The sequence below is a fragment of the Rhinatrema bivittatum genome, chromosome 2 (assembly GCF_901001135.1).
Source record: "Rhinatrema bivittatum chromosome 2, aRhiBiv1.1, whole genome shotgun sequence".
NCBI classification, from domain to species: Eukaryota; Metazoa; Chordata; class Amphibia; order Gymnophiona; family Rhinatrematidae; genus Rhinatrema; species Rhinatrema bivittatum.
The window spans coordinates 823,026,728-823,041,495 of NC_042616.1; the positions used below are offsets into that span (position 1 = coordinate 823,026,728).

The window sequence follows — 14,768 nt, forward strand, 5'->3', positions numbered from 1 at the left end:
GTCTTCGACTCATGCAGGCCGACCAACATAAGAAGTAATTAAACTGAGAGAGTGAGAGCTTTGGGGGCAATTTTCCATCTCTTTGCAAAATCTGTGCCTGCTTTACACCGCTCCTCAGAGGGAAAGTATGGAAGGGCTGCTCGGTGACGAGCTTTTTCTACAGACAGAATCTTGCTTGAAAAGCAGGCACAAAGATTTTTTAAAAATGGAGTTGCTTACTTATTAAGGGGGATCTCTGTTGACAAGTAGGATGACTCTGCCAAACAAGTGGGCGATGTTATCCAACAGCGCTGAGGCAGATTTACTCTCTCAGAGCTCAGAAAAATCAAGTGCAAGAGTAATTCCTGTGCAGCCAGCGCCTGTCACATGACCGTCCTTGGTTCAATATAAAGCTAAGCTTCACCTTTACTAGAGAGGTGGGAGCCTGCTGAATACTGAGAAGCCCTGATCTGGGTAATAAGTAACTTCACTTTTCCCGATGAGAAGCAAGATGAAATCTAACCTAATGTTATACTCGAATCCTGCTGGCATAAAACATAGAATTTCATGACTATACAATACATAAATGAGAAATGGCAGATTGGAGAGCAAGAAACAGGAGACTGATCATGGAGTGCGAGAAACGAGAGATTGATCAAGCAGCATGAGAATGGGAGGGAGATCAGAAGGTGCGAGAAACGAGAAGGAGGTCAGAAAATGCAAAAAATAGGACAGAGATCTGCAGGTGAGAAACAGATGACTGGGCAGGAAGCACAAGAAAAGCAAGTTTGCTTACTTGTAAACAGGATTCTCCATCCAGAAGCAGGCACGGATTAGTCGTAACGCATGGGGTGACATCACTGACATAGACTCAGCTCTCAGAGCTCAGGGAAGACTCTACTGGGCATGGAGGGGAGGTCCTGCCTCGTGAGCCCCTTAGTCTCCGTCACGCTGAGCAGCAGTGAGCCCCTGGGCCGCTGTTAAGTTCTTGTGTGAGCACAAGATAGGCCTTAATAGGCAGCAGCTATCTCGCCACGAGACAAAGTCTTCCGCTTAACCCACCACCATCCCCTTGGGTTCAGCCCTCAGGTTCTGGCGGCCAGCAGGACTTACAGGATGAGCTGAGAGAAAAGTGGAGTTGAGGTCCAGTCGGAGGTCTTATTGTCCCTAGCGCCTCCTTATTAGCGCGACACCTCATTTAAATGTAGGATCGCGTGCCCCAGGAGAAGTGCCTAGGTGCGAGTCAGGAGAGCGGGCGCTCAACATGGAGCGCCCGCTCTCCCGCATTTTTTACAGTATCGGGCTGAAAGTGTGGATCCTTTTTGACTGGAGGTGCAGAGTGCCTAGTGCGAGGTGACTGACTTCCTCCCTTGAATTCCTTGGGTGCGTGAATGTTTAAGCTCTGTGTGTCTAAATAAGATGCAGGGACCACTGGATTAGTGTCCAATAATGATACTTTACTGTAAACAACTCTGGTTCTGTGGCACAATAAATCTGACTTTCCAGCTCCACACGTTTCTCTATTTCTCTCTCTTGATTTACAAGTTCTTTGTCCTCTATCTGTGCAAGAGTCTTTGAAAAGGCTGGGAATCCAACCACTCTCCTGGATTAGGCAGAGCCGTGGTCCCTTTTGGTTAGGGCCCCTCAAAAGGACGGGAAATCCTTCCCAAGTGGCAAAAATCTGTCTTTACAGAGAGAGTGCATTTTTCTCTCTCTTTCCCAAGGGTTTTGTGAAGACTCCAAATGGGTGTCTTCCAATAACAGAGGCTTTCTTACTCATAGTTAGATATCCTTGATCTTGAGAGGGATCCCTGGTGGAAGGGATCCTGGATGGAACTGCAGGTCTCAAAGGTCCACTGATGGGTAGGAAGAGGGGCAGAAAATTTTATTATTTATTTATTTTTATTTATTTAACATCTCTTTTATACCGATATCCGTTCGCACATCGCATCGGTTCACAATAAACAAAACCTTTTGGGCGGTGCCCTTACATGTAACAGATAACTTAGTGAACTAGGAAAAATACAATTAACTTTTGGGAGGAGCCCTTACATATAACAAACATCAATGGGTAGATGCAAAGCAATAGAACTGTAAGTATGTAAGAAAGAGGAGAGAGGAGAGATCATGAGGAATGTAAGGATAGAAGGGAAAGTAGAGAATGTAAGAATAAGGAGGAGAGAGGAGAGATCATGAGGAATGTAAGGATAGAAGGGAAAGTAGAGAATGTAAGAATAAGGAGGAGAGAGGAGAGATCATGAGGAATGTAAGGATAGAAGGGAAAGTAGAGAATGTAAGAATAAGGAGGAGAGAGGAGAGCTGCCGCTTTGCTCCAGAGGAGCCCTTCACACTCTCAGAACAAGCCGCGCAGAGATTCTCCAGGTTCAAACGCGATCCAGCAGAGCCACAGGCTCTGAACGCGGCACCACGGGTCATGTTGTGGGAAGAAGCCGAAGAGGGGAAAACCGCCCGAAAACAAGTTTAAAGAAAAAAGAATAGTCCCCCCCCCCCCCGAAACAGGCCAATCTTACCGGCAAGCTGAGGAGGAAGTCGCCCGCACCTCTAAGCTGCTGCCTGTTTTGTGTTTTTTTTCAAAACTTTCTCAAAAACATACACTGAGCCCGTGCAAAAAAGAAACAGACAGTCTCAGGAAACAGGGGGACGTAAAATCAAAAACCCCTTAGAGCTTGCAGCTGCCTGAGCGGCCTCGTGAGGGGAGGGATCTGGACAACCAGAGGTACAGACGGGCACACAAAAGGGTGACAACCCCCGGCCCGTCCGCTTGAACCGGACAGGGTAGGAACTACAGGAAAAACCTGAAGGAACCCAAAAGAAAACCCCGGTGAGGAAGCCTCAAAACCCAAAAAAAAGGACGGAACTGCAGGTTCCACAGCCTCTGCCATCTGCTGGAGAAATAGCAATACTGAGGAACTCCATGTGGCACTAGGGTTTATAAGGCAGTGACAGTTTAACTTTCTCTGTCTCCATCTGCTGGCAGGGATGCATAACCCAGAAGTCTGGACTGACCTGGGAATGTACAAGGAATGTAAGAAAGGAGAAGAGAGAGGAGAGATCCTGAGGAATGTAAGAAGAGAAGGGAAAGGAGAGAATTAGAAAGGAGAAGAGAAAGGAGAGATCATGAGGAATGTAAGAATAGAAGGGAAAGTAGAGAATGTAAGAAAGGAAAAGAGAGAAGAGAGATCATGAGGAATGTAAGAATAGAAGGGAAAGTAGAGAATGTAAGAAAGGAGAAGAGAGAGGAAAGATCATGAGGAATGTAAGAATAGAAGGGAAAGTAGAGAATGTAAGAAAGGAAAAGAGAGAAGAGAGATCATGAGGAATGCAAGAATAGAAGGGAAAGTAGAGAATGTAAGAAAGGAGAGATCATGAGGAATATAAGAATAGACGGGAAAGTAGAGAATGTAAGAAAGGAGAAGAGAGAGGAGCGATCATGAGGAATATAAGAATAGAAGGGAAAGTAGAGAATGTAAGAAAGAAGAAGAGAGAGGAGCGATCATGAGGAATGTAAGAATAGAAGGGAAAGTAGAGAATGTAAGAAAGAAGAGAGAGGAGAGATCATGAATAATGTAAGAATAGAAGCAAAAGTAGAGAATGTAAGAAAGAAGAGAGAGGAGAGATAATGAAGAATGTAAGAAAGGAGATATCATGAGGAATGTAAGAATAGAAGGGAAAGTAGAGAATGTAAGAAAGGAAAAGAGAGAAGAGAGATCATGAGGAATGCAAGAATAGAAGGGAAAGTAGAGAATGTAAGAAAGGAGAGATCATGAGGAATATAAGAATAGACGGGAAAGTAGAGAATGTAAGAAAGGAGAAGAGAGAGGAGAGATCATGAGGAATGTAAGAATAGAAGGGAAAGTAGAGAATGTAAGAAAGGAGAAGAGAGAGGAGAGATCATGAGGAATGTAAGAATAGAAGCAAAAGTAGAGAATGTAAGAAAGAAGAGAGAGGAGAGATCATGAAGAATGTAAGAATAGAAGCAAAAGTAGAGAATGTAAGAAAGAAGAGAGAGGAGAGATCATGAAGAATGTAAGAATAGAAGCAAAAGTAGAGAATGTAAGAAAGGAGAGAGAGAAGAGATCATGAAGAATGTAAGAATAGAAGCAAAAGTAGAGAATGTAAGAAAGGAGATATCATGAAGAATGTAAGAATAGAAGGGAAAGTAAAGAATGTAAGAAAGGAGAAGAGAGAGGAGAGATCATGAGGAATGTAAGAATAGAAGGGAAAGTAGAGAATGTAAGAAAGGAGAAGAGAGAGGAGAGATCATGAGGAATGTAAGAATAGAAGGGAAAGTAGAGAATGTAAGAAAGGAGAGATCATGAGGAATGTATGAACAGAAGGGGAACTAGAGAATGTAAGAAAGTGAAAGAAAATTGTGCACTTGTTCCCTGAGTTTGAGCGCCCGAGCATCTGAAAGGAACACTTTGCCAACTCAAGTGTCGAATAGCGCCCCCAGGAATTCCAGGATCTGGGATGGCTGTAGCTTGCTCTTGGAAAAGTTGATTATCCACCCAAGGGAGTTCAGATAAGTCAGGACTTTGTCGACCGCCAGCTTGCAGAGAGACTCTGACTTGGCCTGAATGAATCAATCGTCCAGGTAAGGATGGACCAGAACTCCTTCTCGATGGAGAGAGGCCGCCACTACCACCATGACCTTGGTAAAAGTGCACGGCGCCATGGCGAGACAGAATAGGAGCACCCGAAACTGGAAATGTTGGCCCAGGATCTCGAACCGTAGATACCTCTGGTGATCGAGATGAATAGGAATGTGCAAGTAAGCCTCCATCATGTCGAGCGATGCCAGGAATTCGCCGGAGTGAACCGCCGCAATCACAGCCCTCAGGGTCTCCATTCAAAAATGGGGAACCTTGAGGGCCCAGTTGACTCACTTGAGATCCAAAATTGGATGAAAGGAGCCTTCCTTTTTGGGAACGATGAAGTAGATGGAATATTGGCCGGACCCTTGTTCCTCCACCAGGACTGGAACTATGGCACCCAGTTCCAGGATTCTGCTCAGAGTCTGGTCGACCGCAGACCACTTTCGACTTCTGCAGGGAGGGATTAGGTGAAGGTCCGGTAGGTCTCGAGCAAATTCTAACACATAGCCTTTATCTATCACCTCTAGGACCCACTGATCCGTTGTAATCTTGGCCCATTCCTCGAGAAACAGGGACAGCAGTACCTAAGTTTGGAATGAAGGAATGGGCCAGCTGTATTTCATTGGGAAGAGGACTTTGTGGCTGAGTGTTGTTGGCTACCATCCCGGAAAGGCCGACGTCCACGAAAGGAATGAGACCAGGATTGGTATCTGGAAGCACTGCCTCTCGGAAAGGAGCCCCGTGCTCTGCTGTTATATCGACGTTGACCTCTGAAGCGAGTGCAGGAAGGAAAGAAGGCCTTAGACTGTTTCGGGCGGTCCTCCGGCAGTTTATGAATCTTGTTCTCACCTAGAGATTTAATAAGCTGTTCTAGGTCCTCACCAAAAAGCAACTGACCCTTGAAAGGGAGAGTGCCCAACTGTGCTTTAGAAGAGACATCCGCAGCCCAATTCCTCAGCCAGAGGAGACACCTGGCCGAGACCGCGGAGACCATGGCTCTTGCTTGCACCCGCAGAAGATCGTAAAGGCATCGGCCCCATAAGCAATCGCGTCTTCTAGCTGGTCTGCCTGCTCCGCCTCTGCAGATGGGAGGTCTTGGGTGCTGAGTAATTGTTGAACCCACCTGAGGCTTGCCCGCTGCATGAGACTGCTACAGATTGTTACCCGAACTCCTAAGGACAAGACCTCAAAGATGCGCTTGAGATAAAGTTCAAGTTTACGGTCCTGAACATCCTTCAATGCCATGGCCCCCACCACCAGGATGGTGGTGTGCTTGGTAACCGTAGAGACAGAGGAATCCACCTTGGGTATCTTAAGCATTTCCAAGCAGTCCTACCCACTCGGAGTCCTGCCTCCGGAGACTCCTGTTCCCAAAGAAGCATCAGCTTGTGCATAGGATGAAATGGGAATGTACGTGGAGGAGCCCTAAGTCCCACCAGGAGCGGGTCCACGTTAGTGGGCATAGCGGCTGTAACAGTATCCTCTGGGGGCACCTCAATTCCCAGCTCCTTCAAAATGAAGGGAATGAGCGGTTCCAGTCCCTCCCTTTGAAAGAGGCGAAGCACTCGAGGGGGAGGCTCAGAAGCAGTGAATCCGTGTCCTGATCCAGATCAGGAACCGGCGGAGATTGTGGGGGGTCCATAGGCGGCGGAACCCCCGGCACTACCCTGACCCAAATGGAACCCTGCCCCTCTGGTGCCACAGGAGATGGCGGAGAAGAAACCTGCTGGCTCTTAGCTGGGGGGGCCCTATGGGGGGTCTTCCTCCTCCTGCAGGTTAGCAAGATAGGATTTGTGCATAAGAAGCACAAATTCCATAGAAAAGCGAGGCTTAGACTTACTGGGGGGGCGAGGAGGAGAGGGAGGAGGGAAAGGTCAAAAACCCCCTCCGGAGAAGGTGCAGGGCTCAAATTGGCAGGAGAAACCAGAGAATCGGGCTCATCTTCCTCCTGCAGCCCTGATTCAACATCTGAAGCTACACCCAAAATGGCCGCCGTTCTCGCGGTTTGCCGAGCCGGGAACGGCCTGGCCACGCGGCGTGTAGCCCGACCCCGGGACGCTGGTTTTGCGGATGCCAAGGAGGGGCCCTCCCCACCCGGCAGGCAACCGGAGCAGAGCCCGCTGCGGGAGAGCCACATGGCAGGCTCCCCGCAGGCAGTACAAGCGCTGGGACGCGGCGTGAGGTAAAAGAAAAAAATGCCGCCAAGAAAAAAACCAGCTGTGCCAAGTCCTGTGGGCAAGAGAAAGCAGAGACTGAACTCTGCACGCTGCCGGAGCTGTCCGCTGTCCTTGAAAGCTTTTGCTGAGGAGCTCGGCTTGAATTTAACTTTTACTTTGGTTTCTTGTTTGTTTTTTTTTAATCTCAGTAGCACAGGGGAATAAACTTCCCTGTCAGAGGCCCGAGGAAGGAGACTTCTCGGGGATAGACAGCCAGCAAGGGGGAGTGACTGGACCACCAGTCTCGATCCAAAAGGTCACTGGGAAATGGGGAGCCTAGACTGACGAATCAAGGGGCAAAGCCCCCCTAAGGCCCCCAGCAGAGCATGGAGACAGAACTGTCTCCAAGAAACCAACAAACAAATCTTTAAACAATTTTTTTTTTTTTAATATCATTCAAAATTAATAATTGCTTGATCCTGATAAATAAAAGGTACAAAATCCCCACAGGGAAAAGAAATTAAGGAGAAGAAGGGGAACCGCAGGTTCAGCTGCCTGCATCTGCTGGAGACAGAGAAATACTGAAGGGCTGCAGGGTAGGCTCTGTCCTGATGTAGGACACCCTTACAGTTTTGGTCTGTCTCCATCTGCTGGACAGGAGGCTCAACCCACGGTCTGGACCGATCCGGGTACGTACAGGAAAAAGGATACTTAGAAAGTGGAAGAGGGTGCAGAGAGCAGGAGAAGTGTGAGAAAAGCAGCACTGAGATGAGAGAGAGAGCAGAGAGCACATGGCAGTCAATAGTGAGTAAATCTGCGAGTGGGAAGGTTCAGCTGGGTAACCTTAGCTGGATATTCAGTGGAACTTATCTGGAAAAAGTTATGCAGTTAAAGATCAGAGGGTTCAAGGAAGGAAAGAAGAGAGCAGGGAGCATGAGAAGTGTGAGAAAAGCAGCACTGAGATGAGAGAGAGAGCAGAGAGCACATGGCAGTCAATACTGAGTAAATCTGCGAGTGGGAAAGTTCAGCTGGGTAACCTTAGCTGGATATTCAGTGGAACTTATCTGGAAAAAGTTATGCAGTTAAAGATCAGAGGGTTCAAGGAAGGAAAGAAGAGAGCAGGGAGCATGAGAAGTGTGAGAATTGGGAGGCACAGCAAAAGTGCAAGAGAGTGGAAATTCAATCAGAGAGCACAAGGACTGTGAGGGGAGAATAAGGAGTTTGAAAGCTGAGAACGGAGGCCAATGTAGAAAATCTGACATAGCCCATGACGTTTCCTCATTGGTTAGAGTTATCCATCCTACCTTCTTCACAATCAGTGCGTGCTCTTGGAAGATACCTTTAATTTCTGATACATAGTCGACCTCTTTAGTCAAAAACTTTTGTTTTAGCAGGATCTCAGCTGGGTCAAATACATCCACCTCAGGGATCTGTGGAGAAAGTTCAAAAGGTTTCAGAGGTTTTGTCTGGTGCAACTTTTGATGTTAGGAAATTTGAATATTCCTCCCCTAACTCTTGCACACAGTTTATCTGGACAGTGGACAACTTGTTGCTCAGACAGAATTTACCCAGTTAGAAGGAGGCGGCACTCTCAGGGCGTGTTTCACATTATCTCACAGATATTCAGTGATGCTGGCCAAACTTATCTGGATAAGTATGCTTGCACAAATATCTGCCTCAAAGTCCTCCAGATAATTTTATCTCTGTATAATCAGAGGGAATACTTTTCCAGGTAAGTTCCTTTGAATATTTATTATTTATTTATTTGGGAGTTTTTTTTATATACCGAGGTATAGCGAAAAGATGCCTTCACTGCGGTTTACATTTATAACAACCTGTTACATCTAACGCATTTAAACAGTAACAAGAACTGGCGGTGAACAATAACTTAGTACAATAAATAGAAAACCCAACAAATGATATAAATCATAAAACGAGGCATATAGCAGTGCTCAAATTATGTATGGGGGGAATTGTTATCCAATTAAATATCCAATTAAAGTTATCCAATATCCAATTAAATATCCAATTAATTGTTATCCAATTAAATATCCAATTAAAGTGATCTGGATAACTCTATCTGGGTATGCCCAGCAGAATACTCTTCCAGTTAAGACCATAAGAACATAAGAACATAAGAACTGCCATACTGGGTCGGACCAAAGGTCCAACAAGCCCAGCATCCTGCTTCCAACAGTGGCCAATCCAGGCCACAAGAACCTGGCAGGATCCCAAGGGGTAGAGAGATACCAAGCTGCTTATCCCAGTGATAAGCAGTGGATTTCTGCAACTCCATCTTAGTAATGTTTTATGGAATTTTCCTCAAGGAATTTGTGCAAACCTATTTTAAACCCAGTTACAGTAACATCTTTCACCACATACTCTGGCAATGAATTCTAGAGCTTGATTATGCATTGAGTAAAAAAATATTTTCTCTTATTAGTTTTAAATGTATCAGCTAGTAACTTCATTGCATGTCACCTCATGTTTGTGCTCTTTGAAACAGTAAACAACCTATTAACATGTACCCGTTCCATTCCAATCATTATTTTAAAGACCTCTGTCATATTTCCCTTCAGCCATCTTTTATACAGGCTGACGAGTCCTAACCTCTTTAGCCTTTTTTCATAGGAGAATTGTTCCATCCCCTTTATAATTTTCTTCGCCCTACTCTGTACCTTTTCTAATTCTGCTATATCTTTCCTGAGATGTGGTAACCAGAGCTACACACAATACTCAAGATGAGGTCGCACCATGGAGTGATACAGAGGCATTATGATGTTCTCTGTTTTATTCTCCATTCCTTTCCTAATAATCCCCAGCATTCTGTTTGTGTATGATATATGAACACAAGATGAGGATGCACCATGGAGTGATACAGAGACATTATGATATTCTCTGTTTTATTCTCCATTCCTTTCCTAATAATCCCCAGCATTCTGTGTGTGTATGATATATGAACACAAGATGAGGATGCACCATGGAGTGATACAGAGGCATTATGATATTCTCTGTTTTATTCTCCATTCCTTTCCTAATAATCCCCAGCATTCTGTTTGTGTATGATATATGAACACAAGATGAGGATGCACCATGGAGTGATACAGAGACATTATGATGTTCTCTGTTTTATTCTCCATTCCTTTCCTAATAATCCCCAGCATTCTGTTTGTGTATGATATATGAACACAAGATGAGGATGCACCATGGAGTGATACAGAGACATTATGATATTCTCTGTTTTATTCTCCATTCCTTTCCTAATAATCCCCAGCATTCTGTTTGTGTATGATATATGAACACAAGATGAGGATGCACCATGGAGTGATACAGAGGCATTATGATATTCTCTGTTTTATTCTCCATTCCTTTCCTAATAATCCCTAGCATTCTGTTTGTGTATGATATATGAACACAAGATGAGGTCACACCATGGAGTGATACAGAGACATTATGATATTCTCTGTTTTATTCTCCATTCCTTTCCTAATAATCCCCAGCATTCTGTTTGTGTATGATATATGAACACAAGATGAGGATGCACCATGGAGTGATACAGAGGCATTATGATATTCTCTGTTTTATTCTCCATTCCTTTCCTAATAATCCCTAGCATTCTGTTTGTGTATGATATATGAACACAAGATGAGGTCACACCATGGAGTGATACAGAGACATTATGATATTCTCTGTTTTATTCTCCATTCCTTTCCTAATAATCCCTAGCATTCTGTTTGTGTATGATATATGAACACAAGATGAGTATGCACCATGGAGTGATACAGAGACATTATGATATTCTCTGTTTTATTCTCCATTCCTTTCCTAATAATCCCCAGCATTCTGTTTGTGTATGATATATGAACACAAGATGAGGTCACACCATGGAGTGATACAGAGGCATTATGATGTTCTCTGTTTTATTCTCCATTCCTTTTCTAATAATCCCCAGCATTCTGTTTGTGTATGATATATGAACACAAGATGAGGTCACACCATGGAGTGATACAGAGGCATTATGATATTCTCTGTTTTATTCTCCATTCCTTTCCTAATAATCCCCAGCATTCTGTTTGTGTATGATATATGAACACAAGATGAGGGTGCACCATGGAGTGATACAGAGGCATTATGATATTCTCTGTTTTATTCTCCATTCCTTTCCTCATAATCCCCAGCATTCTGTTTGTGTATGATATATGAACACAAGATGAGGATGCACCATGGAGTGATACAGAGGCATTATGATATTCTCTGTTTTATTCTCCATTCCTTTCCTAATAATCCCCAGCATTCTGTTTGTGTATGATATATGAACACAAGATGAGGGTGCACCATGGAGTGATACAGAGGCATTATGATATTTTCTGTTTTATTCTCCATTCCCTTCCTAATAATCCCCAGCATTCTGTTTGTGTATGATATATGAAAACAAGATGAGGATGCACCATGGAGTGATACAGAGGCATTATGATATTCTCTGTTTTATTCTCCATTCCTTTCCTCATAATCCCCAGCATTCTGTTTGTGTATGATATATGAACACAAGATGAGGATGCACCATGGAGTGATACAGAGGCATTATGATATTCTCTGTTTTATTCTCCATTCCTTTCCTAATAATCCCCAGCATTCTGTTTGTGTATGATATATGAACACAAGATGAGGGTGCACCATGGAGTGATACAGAGGCATTATGATATTCTCTGTTTTATTCTCCATTCCCTTCCTAATAATCCCCAGCATTCTGTTTGTGTATGATATATGAAAACAAGATGAGGATGCACCATGGAGTGATACAGAGGCATTATGATATTCTCTGTTTTATTCTCCATTCCTTTCCTCATAATCCCTAGCATTCTGTTTGTGTATGATATATGAACACAAGATGAGGATGCACCATGGAGTGATACAGAGACATTATGATATTCTCTGATTTATTCTCCATTCCTTTCCTAATAATCCCCAGCATTCTGTTTGGGTATGATATATGAACACAAGATGAGGATGCACCATGGAGTGATACAGAGGCATTATGATATTCTCTGTTTTATTCTCCATTCCCTTCCTAATAATCCCCAGCATTCTGTTTGTGTATGATATATGAACACAAGATGAGGTCGCACCATGGAGTGATACAGAGACATTATGATATTCTCTGTTTTATTCTCCATTCCTTTCCTAATAATCCCCAGCATTCTGTTTGTGTATGATATATGAACATAAGATGAGGTCACACCATGGAGTGATACAGAGGCATTATGATATTCTCTGTTTTATTCTCCATTCCTTTCCTAATAATCCCCAGCATTCTGTTTGTGTATGATATATATGAACACAAGATGAGGTCACACCATGGAGTGATACAGAGGCATTATGATATTCTCTGTTTTATTCTCCATTCCTTTCCTAATAATCCCCAGCATTCTGTTTGTGTATGATATATGAACACAAGATGAGGATGCACAATGGAGTGATACAGAGGCATTATGATATTCTCTGTTTTATTCTCCATTCCTTTCCTAATAATCCCCAGCATTCTGTTTGTGTATGATATATGAACACAAGATGAGGATGCACCGTGGAGTGATACAGAGGCATTATGATATTCTCTGTTTTATTCTCCATTCCTTTCCTAATAATCCCCAGCATTCTGTTTGTGTATGATATATGAACACAAGATGAGGATGCACCATGGAGTGATACAGAGACATTATGATATTCTCTGATTTATTCTCCATTCCTTTCCTCATAATCCCCAGCATTCTGTTTGTGTATGATATATGAACACAAGATGAGGTCGCACCATGGAGTGATACAGAGACATTATGATATTCTCTGTTTTATTCTCCATTCCTTTCCTAATAATCCCCAGCATTCTGTTTGTGTATGATATATGAACACAAGATGAGGATGCACCATGGAGTGATACAGAGGCATTATGATATTCTCTGTTTTATTCTCCATTCCTTTCCTAATAATCCCCAGCATTCTGTTTGTGTATGATATATGAACACAAGATGAGGATGCACCATGGAGTGATACAGAGACATTATGATATTCTCTGATTTATTCTCCATTCCTTTCCTAATAATCCCCAGCATTCTGTTTGTGTATGATATATGAACACAAGATGAGGATGCACCATAGAGTGATAAAGAGGCATTATGATATTCTCTGTTTTATTCTCCATTCCTTTCCTAATAATCCCCAGCATTCTGTTTGTGTATGATATATGAACACAAGATGAGGATGCACCATGGAGTGATACAGAGACATTATGATATTCTCTGATTTATTCTCCATTCCTTTCCTCATAATCCCCAGCATTCTGTTTGTGTATGATATATGAACACAAGATGAGGATACACCATGGAGTGATACAGAGGCATTATGATATTCTCTGTTTTATTCTCCATTCCTTTCCTAATAATCCCCAGCATTCTGTTTGTGTATGATATATGAACACAAGATGAGGATGCACCATGGAGTGATACAGAGACATTATGATATTCTCTGTTTTATTCTCCATTCGTTTCCTAATAATCCCTAGCATTCTGTTTTTTTTTTTCTTTGCTGCTGCTGCACACTGAGCAGGAGATTTCAACATATTTTCAACAATGACACCTAGATCCTTTTCCTGAGTGGTGACTCCTAGTGTGGAACCTTGCATTGTGGTACCATAATTTGGGTTACTCTTCCCTAAGTTCATCACTTTGCACTTGTCCATGCTAAATTTCATTTGCCATTTGCAGCAGAGTCCATGGAACTAGAGGAAGAGGGCGTGCCAGCGTGGTGGAGTTGGCCACAAAAACCCAGCTACTCAGAGTCAGAGGAGGAGAAGGAGTGCCGGGGTTAGGCCGAGCACTCTGAAGGGAGGCGTGGAGGAGTCCATAGCAGCGGTATGCAGGAGCCGTACTGGTGGACAGGAAGTGGTATAGGAGTGGAGAGGGATTCCTGAACCCTGACAAGGCCCCACAGAGTGCTGAGCGGAGGGGGCGAGATCGTGACACAAGACAACAACAGCATACTTTATCCCTCAAGACACGGCTTCAGAAAACACTATAGCACTGAAACATTACTAATCTCTTTGACAGATAATGTACTACGCGGATTTGACAGCGGAAAACACTACATCATGATATTACTAGACCTATCAGCAGCATTTGACACAGTAAACCATAACATACTACTAAAAAGGCTTGAAGAAATAGGACTACAAAGCAAAACAATTGAATGGTTCCGATCCTACCTAAACAATAGATTTTTTCAGGTACAGATAAAAAACACAATATCAGACAAAATCAAGCTAAAGACAGGGGTCCCCCAGGGTTCAGCACTTTTGGCGACTCTATTTAATATTTACATGCTGCCTCTATGCCACCTCCTGGCAGGACTAGGTATCATACATTACATATACGCTGACGACATTCAGCTAATCCTACCAGTAGAGGAAACAATTGAAAAAACACTAAACTTAGCAATGTTGTACCTAGATATAATTAAACAACTACTAAGCCAAATGGAACTAGTAATTCATATTGAAAAAACAGAATTCATACACCTTGAACGAAAAACCAATGAATTAATCCAGAATCCCATCAAACTTAAAAAGGATCAGATAGTGGAACTAACTGAAAAAGCCAGAAACCTAGGTGTAATAATTGACAATGAACTCAACCTCAAGCAACACATATCATTGAAAGTTAGGGAAGGCTACACCAAACTAATGGTCCTTAGAAGGCTAAAACCCCTATTAACCCAAGCGCACTTTCGAACTGTTCTGCAAGCGCTTATATTCGCTAGCACAGACTATTGTAACACACTTTTCCTGAGATTACCATATGCAACATTAAGACCCCTACAAATCTTACAGAACTCTGCAGCCAGAATTCTAATGGGAAAAAGCAGAAGGGATCACATCACTCAAACACTCGCTGAATTACACTGGCTGCCAATTGATCAAAAAGCGCAATTTAGGAGGAAGTGACGTCACTTCCCATGCCGGGAGATTTTT

At 43.3% G+C, this 14,768-nt stretch overlaps 1 protein-coding gene across 1 annotated transcript in view; it reads right to left on the bottom strand.

Moving 5' to 3' along the window:
• The window catches only part of WDR97 (WD repeat domain 97), a 378,285-nt gene that overhangs the window by 193,195 nt on the left and 170,322 nt on the right, over positions 1–14,768 (bottom strand). Inside the window, exon 13 of the mRNA XM_029587226.1 lies at positions 8,056–8,181. Within this exon, the coding sequence (XP_029443086.1) occupies positions 8,056–8,181 (126 nt within the window). The remainder of the gene's footprint in view (positions 1–8,055; positions 8,182–14,768) is intronic.